We start from the raw sequence: 15,000 nt of genomic DNA, 5'->3' as shown, positions 1-15,000 counted from the left end.
TGAACTCTGCACGTGCAAAACCCCCGTAGAAAAACAGACGGGAAGACGAGAGGAAGGACAGAATAGAGAGAACACACAGAGAGACAGAGAACAGAACAGAGAGAACACACAGAGAGACAGAGAACAGAACAGAGAGAACACACAGAGAGACAGAGAACAGAATAGAGAGAACACACAGAGAGACAGAGAACAGAATAGAGAGAACACACAGAGAGACAGAGAACAGAACAGAGAGAACACACAGAGAGACAGAGAACAGAATAGAGAACACACAGAGAGACACAGAATAGAGAGAACACACAGAGAGACAGACAGAGAACAGAACAGAGAGAACACACAGAGAGACAGAGAACAGAGAGAAGAGAGACAGAGAACAGAACAGAGAGAACACACAGAGAGACAGAGAACAGAACAGAGACAGAGAACAGAATAGAGAGAACACACAGAGAACAGAGAACACAGAGAGACAGAGAACAGAATAGAGAGAACACAGAACAGAGAGACAGAGAACAGAACAGAGAGAACACACAGAGAGACAGAGAACAGAACAGAGAGAACACACAGACAGAGACAGAGGAGAGAGAACAGAGAGAGAACACACATAGAGACAGAGAACAGAACAGAGAGAACACACAGAGAGACAGAGAACAGAACAGAGAGAACACACAGAGAGACAGAGAACAGAACAGAGAGAACACACAGAGAGACAGAGAACAGAATAGAGAGAACACACAGAGAGACAGGGAACAGAACAGAGAGAACACACAGAGAGACAGAGAACAGAACAGAGAGAACACACAGAGAGACAGAACAGAACAGAGAGAACACACAGAGAGACAGAGGACAGAATAGAGAGAACACACAGAGAGACAGAGAATAGAACAGAGAGAACACACAGAGAGACAGAGAACAGAAAAAGAGAGACAGAGAAACACACAGAGAGACAGAGAACAGAACAGAGAACACACAGAGAGACAGAGAACAGAACAGAGAACAGAGAACACACAGAGAGACAGAGAACAGAACAGAGAGAACACACAGAACACATCGAGAGACAGAGAACAGAACAGAGAGAACACACAGAGAGACAGAGAACAGAACAGAGAGAACACACAGAGAGACAGAACAGAACAGAGAGAGAACAGAGAGAACAGACACAGAGAGACAGAGAATAGAGAGAACACACAGAGAGACAGAGAACAGAACAGAGAGAACACACAGAGAGACAGAGAACAGAACAGAGAGAACACACAGAGAGACAGAGAACAGAACAGAGAGAACACACAGAGAGACAGAGAACAGAACAGAGAGAACACACAGAGAGACAGAGAACAGAACAGAGAGAACACACAGAGAGACAGAGAACAGAACAGAGAGAACACATCGAGAGACAGAGAACAGATCCCAGAGACACACAGAGACAGAACAGAACAGAGAGAAACACAGAGAGACAGAGAACAGAACAGAGAGAGAACACAGAGAGACAGAGAACAGAACAGAGACAGAGAGACAGAGAACAGAACAGAGAGACACACAGAGAGACAGAGAGAACAGAGAACACACAGAGAAGAGAGAGAGAACACACAGAAAGACAGAACAGAACAGAGAGAACACACAGAGAGACAGAGAACAGAACAGAGAACAGAACAGAGAACAGAACACATCAGAGAGACAGAGAACAGAACAGAGAGAACACAGAGAACAGAGAGACAGAGAGAACAGAACAGAGAGAACACACAGAGAGACAGAGAACAGAACAGAGAGAACACACAGAGAGACAGAGAACATCGAGAGACAGAGAACAGAACAGAGAGAACACACAGAGAGACAGAGAGAGAACACACAGAGAGACAGACAGAACAGAGAGAGAACACAGAGAGACAGAGAACAGAACAGAGAGACAGAACAGAACAGAGAGAACACACAGAGAGACAGAGAACAGAACAGAGAGAAACACAGAGAGACAGAGACAGAACAGAGAACAGAGAGACAGAGAACAGAACACACAGAGAGAGACAGAGACACAGAGACACAGAGAGACAGAGGAGAGAGATAGAGAGAACACACAGAGAGACAGAAAAGAGAGACAGGAGACAGAACAGAGAGTACACACAGAGAACAGACAGAGAGAACACACACAGAACAGAGAAAAACACACAGAGAGACAGAGAATACACAGAGAGAACACACAGAGAGACAGAGAACAGAACAGAGAGAACACACAGAGAGACAGAGAACAGAACAGAGAGACAGAGGACAGAATAGAGAGAACACACAGAGAGACAGAGAACAGAATAGAGAGAACACACAGAGAGACAGAGAACAGAACAGAGAGAACACACAGAGAGACAGAGAACAGAACAGAGAGAACACACAGAGAGACAGAGAACACAGAGAGACAGAGAGACAGAACAGAGAACACACAGAGAGACAGAGAACAGAACAGAGACAGAGAACACACAGAGAGAGAACAGAACAGAGAGAACAGAACAGAGAGAGAACAGAGAGACAGAGAACAGAACAGAGACAGAGGAGAGAAGAGAGAACACACAGAACACACAGAGAGACAGAGAACAGAACAGAGAGAACACACAGAGAGACAGAGAACAGAACAGAGAGAACACACAGAGAGACAGAGAACAGAACAGAGAGAACACACAGAGAGACAGAGAACAGAACAGAGAGAACACACAGAGAGACAGAGAACAGAACAGAGAGAACACACAGAGAGACAGAGAACAGAACAGAGAGAGACACAGAACAGAGAGAAACACAGAGAGACAGAGAGATAGAGAGAAACACAGAGAGACAGAACAGAGAGAACACACAGAACAGAGAACAGAGAGAACACACAGAGAGACAGAGAACAGAACAGAGAGAACACACAGAGACAGAGAACACAGAGAGACAGAGAACAGAACACACAGAGAGACAGAGAACAGAACAGAGAGAACACACAGAGAGACAGAGAACAGAACAGAGAGAACACACAGAGAGACAGAGAACAGAACAGAGAGAACACACAGAGAGACAGAGAACAGAACAGAGAGAACACACAGAGAGACAGAGAACAGAACAGAGAGAACACACAGAGAGACAGAGAACAGAACAGAGAGACAGAGGACAGAATAGAGAGAACACACAGAGAGACAGAGAACAGAACAGAGAGAACACACAGAGAGACAGAGAACAGAACAGAGAGAACACAAAGAGAGACAGAGAACAGAACAGAGAGAACACACAGAGAGACAGAGAACAGAACAGAGAGAACACACAGAGAGACAGAGAACAGAACAGAGAGAACACACAGAGAGACAGAGAAACAGAACAGAACAGAGAGACAGAGAGACAGAGAACAGAACAGAGAGAACACACAGAGAGACAGAGAACAGAACAGAGAGAACACACAGAGAGACAGAGAACAGAACAGAGAGAAACACAGAGAGACAGAGAACAGAACAGAGAACACACAGAGACAGAGAACAGAGAGAACACACAGAGAGACAGAGAACAGAACAGAGAGAACACACAGAGAGACAGAGAACAGAACAGAGAGAACACACAGAGAACAGAACAGAGAACACACAGAGAGACAGAGAACAGAACAGAGAGAAACACACAGAGAGACAGAGAACAGAACAGAGAGAACACACAGAGAGACAGAGGAGAGAATAGAGAGAACACAGAGAGACAGAGAACAGAGAGAGACAGAACAGAGAGAACACACAGAGAGACAGAGAACAGAACAGAGAGAACACAGAGAGAACACACAGAGAGACAGAGAACAGAACAGAGAGAACACACAGAGAGACACAGAGAACAGAGAGACAGAGAACAGAGAGAACACAGAGAGACAGAGAACAGAACAGAGAACACACAGAACAGAGAACAGAACACACAGAGAGACAGAGAACAGAACAGAGAGAGAACACACAGAGAGACAGAGAACAGAACAGAGAGAACACAGAGAGACAGAACAGAGACAGAGAGACAGAACAGAGAGAACACAGAGAGACAGAGAACAGAGACAGAGAGACAGAACAGAGAGAACACACAGAGAGACAGAGAACAGAACAGAGAGAACACACAGAGAGACAGAGAACAGAACAGAGAGAATCACAGAGAGACAGAGAGACAGAGAACAGAGAGACAGAGAGAACACACAGAGAGACAGAGAACAGAACAGAGAGAGAACACAGAGAGACAGAGAACAGAACAGAGAGAACACACAGAGAGACAGAGAACAGAACAGAGAGAACACACAGAGAGACAGAGAACAGAACAGAGAGAACACACAGAGAGACAGAGAACAGAACAGAGAGAACACACAGAGAGACAGAGAACAGAACAGAGAGAACACACAGAGAGACAGAGAACAGAACAGAGAGAACACACAGAGAGACAGAGAGAAGAGAGAACACACAGAGAGACAGAACAGAGAACACACAGAGAACACAAAGAGAGACAGAGAACAGAACAGAGAGAACACACAGAGAGACAGAGAACAGAACAGAGAGAACACACAGAGAGACAGAGAACAGAGAACAGAGACAGAGAGACAGAGAGAGAACACACAGAACAGAACAGAGAGAGAACACACAGAGAGACAGAGAACAGAATAGAGAGAGAACACACAGAGAGACAGAGAACAGAACAGAGAGAACACACAGAGAGACAGAGAACAGAACAGAGAGAACACACAGAGAGACAGAGAGAACAGAACAGAGAGAACACACAGAGAGACAGAGAACAGAACAGAGAGAACACACAGAGAGACAGAGGACATAATAGAGAGAACACACAGAGACAGAGAACAGAACAGAGAGAACACACAGAGAGACAGAGAACAGAACAGAGAGAACACACAGAGAGACAGACGACAGAATAGAGAGAACACACAGAGAGACAGAGGACAGAACACAGAGAACACACAGAGAGACAGAGAACAGAACAGAGAGAACACACAGAGAGACAGAGAACACACAGAGAGACAGAGAACAGAACAGAACAGAGAGAACACACAGAGAGACAGAGAACAGAACAGAGAGAACACACAGAGAACAGAACAGAGAGAACACACAGAGAGAACACACAGAGAGACAAAGAGAGAAAAAGAAAAGGATGTTTAAAACAACGGCCTGAACTTATCAAATACATTTTTCAGTTTGAGAGCTGAGGGTTAGAAGGTTTCAGTCAAAATTTTTCAAAGTTAAGAAATAAAAACCAATGTAGTATTGTTTTTTTTAATGATAGAATTAACAAAAAGAACCAGAGAAAAGGTTGCACTAGCAGGTTTTAAATTGAAGATTCATTTCACCCAATGTGTAAAAACAAGGTGCAAACCAGGGTTGGGATCAATTCCTTTTCAATTCCAGTCAATTCAGAAAATAAACCTAATTCCAATCACCAGGCCTGAATAACACGTGTTGTCCTGCAGTTCCCCCTCCCACCAAGGTGGGCCAGCGGTGAGCCATACTTACAGAGGGGGAGGTGGCTGCAGAGAGCAGAGGGAGGATCCCTCCACAGGCGATAATGATGTTGTCCACCATCTGAGAGATGAGGTGTATAGTGTTGTGGACAAAGATGATGTTCTCATTGCTGTTCACAAAGTCCATTACTGACTTGGTTGAATGGCTGGAGAGAGGAGAGAAGAGAAGAGAAGAGAAGAGAAGAGAAGAGAAGAGAAGAGAAGAGAAGAGAAGAGAAGAGAAGAGAGGAGAGGAGAGGAGAGAGAAGAGAAGAGAAGAGAAGAGAAGAGAAGAGAAGAGAAGAGAGGAGAAGAGAAGAGAGGAGAGGAGAGGAGAAGAGAGAGAAGAGAAGAGAAGAGAAGAGAGGAGAAGAGAAGAGAAGAGAAGAGAAGAGAAGAGAAGAGAAGAGAAGAGAGGAGAGGAGAGGAGAGGAGAGGAGAGGGAGAGAGGAGAGGGGAAGAGAAGAGAAGAGAAGAGAAGAGAGGAGAGGAGAGGAGAGGAGAGGAGAGGAGAGGAGAGGAGAGGAGAGAGGGGAAGAGAAGAGAAGAGAGGAGAGGAGAGAGAATAGAGGAGAGGAAGAGAGAAGAGAGGAGAGGAGAAGAGAGGAGAGGAGAGGAGAGGAGAGAGGAGAGGGGAAGAGAAGAGAAGAGAGGAGAGAAGAGAAGAGAGGAGAAGAGAAGAGAGGAGAGGAGAGGAGAGGAGAGGAGAAAAGAGGAGAGGAGAGGATATAATAGAGGAGAGGAGAGGAGAGGAGAGGAGAAAAGAGAGAGAGGGGAAGAGAAGAGAAGAGAGGAGAGGAGAGAGAAGAAAGAGAGAGAGGAGAGGAGAGGAGAGGAAAAAGAGAGAGAGGGGAGAGAAGAGAAGAGAAGAGAGGAGAGAAGAAGAGAAGAGAAGAGAAGAGAGGAGAGGAAAAGAGAGGAGAAGAGAAGAGAAGAGAAGAGAAGAGAGAGAGGAGAGGGAGGAGAGGAGAGGAGAGGAGAGGAGAGAAGAGAGCAAGGATGAGAGGAGAGGAGGAAGAGAGGGGAGTGAGAACAGGGAAAGAGGAGAGAGTGAAGAGTTAATAATAAAGTGTTGTTCACGAGAGGGAAACGAGAGGGAAAGGAGAGGTCTCCCGTCTCTTTGTCTGTAAACTCAGTTCAAAATGTGCTCACACTCAAACCAAGGAATAACTCAAGGAGGAATAACCCAAGGAGGAATAACCCAATGAGGAATAACCCAATGAGGAATAACCCAAGGAGGAATAACCCAAGGAGGAATAACCCAAGGAGGAATAACCCAATGAGGAATAACCCAATGAGGAATAACCCAATGAGGAATAACCCAATGAGGAATAACCCAAGGAGGAATAACCCAATGAGGAATAACCCAATGAGGAATAACCCAAGGAGGAATAACCTAAGGAGGAATAACCCAAGGTGGCCCGAGTCATACCGGACTGAGCCTGGGGCACAGTCCGGTTGTAATATTGATCTCTCATTCGCTGCACAGAATAACTCAAACACCTTTCATTGAGCTTCTTTATCTCCCCCTGAGAGTGAGTGTGCGTGTTAATATCCCCTGGGTGTGGAATATCCCCTGGGTGTGGAATATCCACTGGGAGTGGAATATCCACTGGGTGTGGAATATCCCCTGGGTGTGGAATATCCCCTGGGTGTGGAATATTCCCTGGGTGTGGAATATCCCCTGGGTGTGGAATATCCCCTGGGAGTGGAATATCCACTGGGAGTGGAATATCCACTGGGAGTGGAATATTCCCTGGGTGTGGATTATCCCCTGGGTGTGAAATATCCCCTGGGTGTAGAATATTATCTGGGTGTGGAATGTTCTCTGGGTGTGGAATGTTCTCTGGGTGTGGAATGTTCTCTGGGTGTGGAATATCCCCTGGGTGTGGAATATCCCCTGGGTGTAGAATATTATCTGGGTGTGGAATATTATCTGGGTGTGGAATGTTCTCTGGGTGTGGAATGTTCTCTGGGTGTGGAATGTTCTCTGGGTGTGGAATATCCCCCGGGTGGGGAATATCCCCTGGGTGTGGAATATCCACTGGGTGTGGAATATCCCCTGGGTGTGGAATATCCCCTGGGTGTGGATTATCCCCTGGGTGTGAAATATCCCCTGGGTGTAGAATATTATCTGGGTGTGGAATGTTCTCTGGGTGTGGAATGTTCTCTGGGTGTGGAATGTTCTCTGGGTGTGGAATATCCCCTGGGTGTGGAATATCCCCTGGGTGTGGAATATCCCCTGGGTGTGAAATATCCCCTGGGTGTAGAATATTATCTGGGTGTGGAATATTATCTGGGTGTGGAATGTTCTCTGGGTGTGGAATGTTCTCTGGGTGTGGAATGTTCTCTGGGTGTGGAATGTTCTCTGGGTGTGGAATATCCCCCGGGTGTGGAATATCCCCTGGGTGTGGAATGTTCCCTGGGTGTAGAATATTATCTGGGTGTGGAATGTTCTCTGGGTGTGGAATGTTCTCTGGGTGTGGAATGTTCTCTGGGTGTGGAATATCCCCCGGGTGTGGAATGTTCCCTGTGTGTAGAATATTATCTGGGTGTGGAATGTTCTCTTGGTGTGGAATGTTCTCTGGGTGTGGAATGTTCCCTGGGTGTGAAATATCCCCTGGGTGTGAAATATCCCCCGGGTGTGGAATGTTCCCTGTGTGTAGAATATTATCTGGGTGTGGAATGTTCTCTGGGTGTGGAATGTTCTCTGGGTGTGGACTGTTCTCTGGGTGTGGAATATTATCTGGGTGTGGAATGTTCCCTGGGTGTGGAATATTATCTGGGTGTGGAATATCTTTCCTTACATCTTGATCTGTAGTTGATTTGACCTACATAAAAGTGAAACACTGTACCCCAGGCCATCGCAGGACCATCTATCTCCAGCCCTGAGTAGCTCTGGTCTAAAATGGTGCACTACACAGTGTCTAGGGTGACTGTCTCTGACCTCCAGAGCGAACACACACACACACACACACACACACACGCACACACACACACACACACACACACACACACACACACGCACGCACACACACACACACACACACACACACCTCCTCCAGACGTGTACGTCTGTCTCCAGGGCGAACAGCAGGTCAGTGAGGAGGCGCTGGTGCATGGGCGACCACTTGAACTCTGGGATACGGAACATGGTGGTGCGAGGCCCAGGGCTGAACTGGCGCCGCTGCTCCTCTGTCATGGGCATCCCTCTGAAGCCCAGGTCCACACGCAGGTCACGTTCCAACTGGGCCGCCGTACGACCGTGGAGAGCCTGTAGAGGGGAGGAGAGAGACAGGTCAAGGTAAGTAGGCGGTTTGGTTCCGGGGAAGTAGAGAGACAGGTCAAGGTAAGTTGGGGGTTCGGTTCCGGGGAAGTAGAGAGACAGGTCAAGGTAAGTTGGAGGTTTGGTTCCGGGGAAGTAGAGAGACAGGTCAAGGTAAGTTGGGGTTCGGTTCCGGGGAAGTAGAGAGACAGGTCAAGGTAAGTTGGAGGTTTGGTTCCGGGGAAGTAGAGAGACAGGTCAAGGTAAGTTGGAGGTTTGGTTCGGGGAAGTAGAGAGACAGGTCAAGGTAAGTTGGAGGGTTCGGTTCGGGGAAGTAGAGAGACAGGTCAAGGTAAGTTGGCGGTTCGGTTCGGGGAAGTAGAGAGACAGGTCAAGGTAAGTTGGAGGTTCGGTTCCGGGGAAGTAGAGAGACAGGTCAAGGTAAGTAGGCGGTTCGGTTCCGGGGAAGTAGAGAGACAGGTCTAGGTAAGTTGGCGGTTCGGTTCCGGGGAAGTAGAGAGACAGGTCTAGGTAAGTTGGGGGTTTGGTTCCGGGGAAGTAGAGAGACAGGTCTAGGTAAGTTGGGGGTTCGGTTCGGGGAAGTAGAGAGACAGGTCTAGGTAAGTTGGGGGTTCGGTTCCGGGGAAGTAGAGAGACAGGTCAAGGTAAGTTGGGGTTCGGTTCCGGGGAAGTAGAGAGACAGGTCAAGGTAAGTTGGAGGTTTGGTTCCGGGGAAGTAGAGAGACAGGTCTAGGTAAGTTGGGGGTTCAGTTCCGGGGAAGTAGAGAGACAGGTCAAGGTAAGTAGGCGGTTCGGTTCCGGGGAAGTAGAGAGACAGGTCTAGGTAAGTTGGGGGTTCAGTTCCGGGGAAGTAGAGAGACAGGTCAAGGTAAGTTGGGGGTTTGGTTCCGGGGAAGTAGAGAGACAGGTCTAGGTAAGTTGGGGGTTCGGTTCCGGGGAAGTAGAGAGACAGGTCTAGGTAAGTTGGGGGTTCGGTTCCGGGGAAGTAGAGAGACAGGTCAAGGTAAGTTGGGGGTTCGGTTCCGGGGAAGTAGAGAGACAGGTCTAGGTAAGTTGGGGGTTCAGTTCCGGGGAAGGAGAGAGACAGGTCTAGGTAAGTTGGGGGTTCAGTTCCGGGGAAGTAGAGAGACAGGTCTAGGTAAGTTGGCGGTTCGGTTCCGGGGAAGTAGAGAGACAGGTCTAGGTAAGTTGGCGGTTCGGTTCCGGGAAGTAGACAGAGATCAATATCTAGGTCTCCATCTCTAACTATACAACTGGGGAGAGGGAAACAATACCTGAGCTTAAACCAACAGTTGAAAGAACCTTATTATTGACAATAAAACAGAAGCTAAGCTAACATCTAAGTTAAAAACCATGTCAGGGCTAATAACCACGGCTAAGCCAACAGCTAAGTTAGGAACCATTTCAGAGCTAATAACCACGGCTAAGCTAACAGCTAAGTTAGGAACCATTTCAGAGCTAATAACCACGGCTAAGCCAACAGCTAAATTATAAACCATTTCAGAACTAATAACCACGGCTAAGCTAACAGCTAAATTAAAAACCATTTCACAGCTAATAACCATGGCTAAGCTAACAGCTAAGTTAAAAACTCATTTCAGAGCTAATAACCACGGCTAACCTAACAGCTAAATTAAAAACCATGTCAGAGCTAATAACCATGCCTAAGCTGACATCTAAGTTAAAAAACATGTCAGGGCTAATAACCACAGCTAAGCTAACAGCTAAGTTAAAAACCATTTCAGAGCTAATAACCACAGCTAAGCTAACAGCTAAGTTAAAAACCATTTCAGAGCTAATAACCACGGCTAAGCTAACAGCTAAGTTAAAAACCACGTCAAAGCTAATAACCACAGCTAAGCTAACAGCTAAGTTAAAAACCATTCAGAGCTAATAACCACGGCTAAGCTAACAACTACAGCTAGGTTCGATTTTAAAGTTTGAAAGGATCGAAAATGTTAGGGATACATTTAGCTATTGTCGTTAGCCAGCCATGGACTTGTTTATCAGAAAACAGTAACCGACATTAACTATAGAGTTACCTCAACTGACCTAAGACACTTGAGGTAAGATATTTGACACACCAGGACGATATACCTGAGTCGTGGCCGTGGTCTGGATCTTCATCTCCTTCCCATCATCAGACCTTTCTGTATCAGACGTGGTGCTCACCGTGTCACCTCCAGCCTTACCCCCTGCCACCTCTCCATCTGCCCCAGACGGACCCTCTCCCCCTGGGTAGCCCTGGATCTCAGCTGCCTGGCTCTCTCTCTGGGCGATGGAGCTGATGTCAGCCAGGGGACTCTGGATCTTGAAGGGCCCGACCTCGGGGAGCCCTCCCTGGGCTTGATTCAGGTCTGAGCCCCTGCAGGAGGTCATGTGGGCTAGGAGACTCAGGTCGTCGCTGGCGCTGGTGGAGGAGTGGACGGGGCCAGAGCCTAAGGGGTTGGGCTGGTCCGGGCTGGGCAGAACCAGAGGGTCTGTGGTGGCCAGTGCTGGAAGCAGCTTCTCATCAACCTCAGGGGGAGAGAAGACAGAAAGATACCATTCAACATGTCGTCCAACATAGAAAAGGTGATGACATCTCCCAGAAATACCACACAAACACTGGATGGTGCTTTCTTATTTAAAAAGGTGACACATTTTGACCTGGCAAAGTGATTACAATAAAGTATATTGATGTGAATGAGAAAGACAGAGAGGACGAGAGGAAGGGAGGAAGGAAGGGAGGAAGAGAGCAAGGAAGGGAGGAAGAGAGAAAGGGAGGAAGTAAGGAAGGGAGGAAGAGAGGAAGGGAGAAAGGAAGAGAGGAAGGGAGGGAGAGAGGAAGGGAGGAAGGAAGAGAGGACGGAAGAGAGGAAGTAGGGAATGAAGAGAGGAAGGGAGAAAGGAAGGGAGGAAGAGAGGAAGGGAGGAAGGAAGGGAGGGAGAGAGGAAGGGAGGAAGGAAGGAAGGCAGGAAGGAAGAGAGGAAGTAAGGAAGAGAGGGAGGAAGGAAGGAAGGAAGGAAGGAAGGAAGGAAGGAAGGAAGGAAGGAAGGAAGGAAGGAAGGAAGGAAGGGAGGGAGGGAGGGAGGAAGGAAGGAAGAGAGGAAGGAAGAGAGGAAGGAAGGAAGGAAGGAAGAGGAAGGAAGGAAGGAAGGAAGGAAGGAAGGAAGGAAGGAAGGAAGGGAGGGAGGGAGGGAGGAAGGAAGGAAGAGAGGAAGGGAAGGAAGGAGAAGGAAGGAAGGAAGGAAGGAAGGAAGGAAGGAAGGAAGGAAGGAAGGAAGGAAGGAAGGAAGGAAGAGGAGGAAAGGAGGAAGGAAGGGAGGAAGGAAGGAGGAAGGAAGGAAGAGAGGAAGGAAGTAAGGAAGGAACCAGGTAGTGCAGCAGAGGCATCACAACTTCCTACAGTGAGATACCTCCTTGATACTGTGTAAATACAGATATTTATTCCTTATCATGATGTTGTTACTACCACAGGAAATGACGGGAATATTCCTATTAAAACACCTTTTTAACCCCTACCTTGCTGAAGAGGAATCCGTTGTTGCTAGGGACACTGTCTTTCTCGTCGGCAAGGGTGATGAGCGGACCCATGTTCCCATCATCCTCCATGGCGCCCAGCCCCGTGACCACCGTCTCATCTTTCGATGTCAGGTTACCGTGGTTCCCTTTCAGCTTCTGCACCACGGCACTGTAGGCGCTGTCTAGCAGGGAGTCCACCTCCACTAGGGGCCCGTTCTCTATCCTCCCTCCTCCTCCCAATCCCTCCATCCTCCCTCCTCCTCCCAATCTCTCCATCCTCCCCCCTCCTATCCCTCCTCCTCCCAATCCCTCCATCCTCCCTCCTCCCAATCCCTCCATCCTCCCTCCTCCTATTCCTCCTCCTCCCAATACCTCCATCCTCCCTCCTCCTATTCCTCCTCCTCCCAATACCTCCATCCTCCCTCCTCCTATGCCTCCTATCCCTCCTCCCAGTCCCTCCATCACTCCTCCTCCTCCCAATACCTCCATCCTCCCTCCTCCTATCCCTCCTATCCCTCCTCCCAGTCCATCCATCACTCCTCCTCCAACCAGTCCCTCCATCACTCCTCCTCCTCCTCCTCCTCCTCCTCCGACTATCCCTTCTGGAGACAGATCCAGGTCGTCTAGTTTGACCTCTGTGGCCTCCACCTTTTCCGCCTTGATATCCACCAGGAGGTCATGAACTTCGACCCTAACGCCTGACCCCTGACCTTCCTCCCCAGGGGTCAATGCCTCTCTGTTGGGTCCCTTCACGCCTAACCCGACCCCTCCCTCAGCAAGCAGATTCCTGGAGACCCCTCCTGCTCCTCCCTCTCCGTACTCGGCCTCACTCTCGGGGGTCTGGCTCTGGGAGTGGTCGTCCAGCTCGCGGATCTCCAGGTTGCCATTGACGACGGGGGCGGGCGTGGCCGAGAGGCCGGAGATGGTGGAGACAGAACCTTTCTTCCCCTTCTTGATGTTCTCCTCCTCCTGTCGCTGGTACTCCTCGTACATCTTAGCCAGGTACTCCTTATGGGCCTCGTAGGTTACCTTACAGAGGGGGAGATATAATCAATAACTAATAATCAATAACATCTTAGCCAGGTACTCCTTATTGGCCTCGTAGGTTACCTTACAGAGGGGGAGATATAATCAATAACTAATAATCAATAACATCTTAGGTGATCTAATATAACTGGTAGGTTACCTTACAGAGGGGGAGATATAATCAATAACATCTTAGCCAGGTACTCCTTATGGGCCTCGTAGGTTACCTTACAGAGGGGGAGATATAATCAATAACTAATAATCAATAACATCTTAGCCAGGTACTCCTTATTGGCCTCGTAGGTTACCTTACAGAGGGGGAGACATAATCAATAACATCTTAGCCAGGTACTCCTTATTGGCCTCGTAGGTTACCTATGGAAGATCAATAACTAATAATCAATAACATCTTAGCCAGGTACTCCTTATTGGCCTCGTAGGTTACCTTACAGAGGGGGAGATATAATCAATAACTAATAATCAATAACATCTTAGCCAGGTACTCCTTATGGGCCTCGTAGGTTACCTTACAGAGGGGGAGATATAATCAATAACATCTTAGCCAGGTACTCCTTATGGGCCTCGTAGGTTACCTTACAGAGGGGGAGATATAATCAATAACATCTTAGCCAGGTACTCCTTATGGGCCTCGTAGGTTACCTTACAGAGGGGGAGATATAATCAATAACATCTTAGCCAGGTACTCCTTATGGGCCTCGTAGGTTACCTTACAGAGGGGGAGATATAATCAATAACATCTTAGCCAGGTACTCCTTATTGGCCTCGTAGGTTACCTTACAGAGGGGGAGATATAATCAATAACATCTTAGCCAGGTACTCCTTATGGGCCTCGTAGGTTACCTTACAGAGGGGGAGATATAATCAATAACATCTTAGCCAGGTACTCCTTATTGGCCTCGTAGGTTACCTTACAGAGGGGGAGATATAATCAATAACTAATAATCAATAACATCTTAGCCAGGTACTCCTTATTGGCCTCGTAGGTTACCTATGGGAGATCAATAACTAATAATCAATAACATCTTAGCCAGGTACTCCTTATTGGCCTCGTAGGTTACCTTACAGAGGGGGAGATATAATCAATAACTAATAATCAATAACATCTTAGCCAGGTACTCCTTATGGGCCTCGTAGGTTACCTTACAGAGGGGGAGATATAATCAATAACATCTTAGCCAGGTACTCCTTATGGGCCTCGTAGGTTACCTTACAGAGGGGGAGATATAATCAATAACTAATAATCAATAACATCTTAGCCAGGTACTCCTTATTGGCCTCGTAGGTTACCTATGGAAGATCAATAACTAATAATCAATAACATCTTAGCCAGGTACTCCTTATGGGCCTCGTAGGTTACCTTACAGAGGGGGAGACATAATCAATAACTAATAATCAATAACATCTTAGGTGATCTAATATAACTGGTAGGTTACCTTATAGAGGAAGAGACATGATCAATAACTAATAATCAATAACATCTTAGGTGATCTAATATAACTGGTAGGTTACCTTATAGAGGAAGAGACATGATCAATAACTAATAATCAATAACATCTTAGGTGATCTAATATAACTGGTAGGTTACCTTATAGAGGAAGAGACATGATCAATAACTAATAATCAATAACATCTTCGGTGATCTAATATAACTGGTAGGTTACCTTATAGAGGAAGAGACATGATCAATAACTAATA

General features: G+C 47.2%; 1 protein-coding gene across 1 annotated transcript in view; it reads right to left on the bottom strand.

Moving 5' to 3' along the window:
- The window catches only part of LOC115126666 (neurobeachin-like), a 182,957-nt gene that overhangs the window by 14,919 nt on the left and 153,038 nt on the right, over positions 1-15,000 (bottom strand). Inside the window, exons 25-29 of the mRNA XM_065005054.1 lie at positions 12,796-13,287; positions 12,259-12,501; positions 10,851-11,270; positions 8,524-8,741; positions 5,481-5,634 (exon numbers count right to left, since the gene is read on the bottom strand). Coding sequence (XP_064861126.1) covers positions 5,481-5,634; positions 8,524-8,741; positions 10,851-11,270; positions 12,259-12,501; positions 12,796-13,287 — 1,527 coding nt within the window. The remainder of the gene's footprint in view (positions 1-5,480; positions 5,635-8,523; positions 8,742-10,850; positions 11,271-12,258; positions 12,502-12,795; positions 13,288-15,000) is intronic.

The sequence above is a fragment of the Oncorhynchus nerka genome, linkage group LG19 (genome assembly GCF_034236695.1).
Source record: "Oncorhynchus nerka isolate Pitt River linkage group LG19, Oner_Uvic_2.0, whole genome shotgun sequence".
In the NCBI taxonomy this organism is placed as follows: domain Eukaryota; kingdom Metazoa; phylum Chordata; class Actinopteri; order Salmoniformes; family Salmonidae; genus Oncorhynchus; species Oncorhynchus nerka.
The sequence above is the reverse complement of the archived record's forward strand: the minus strand, read 5'-3'. Positions and strand labels throughout refer to the sequence as shown.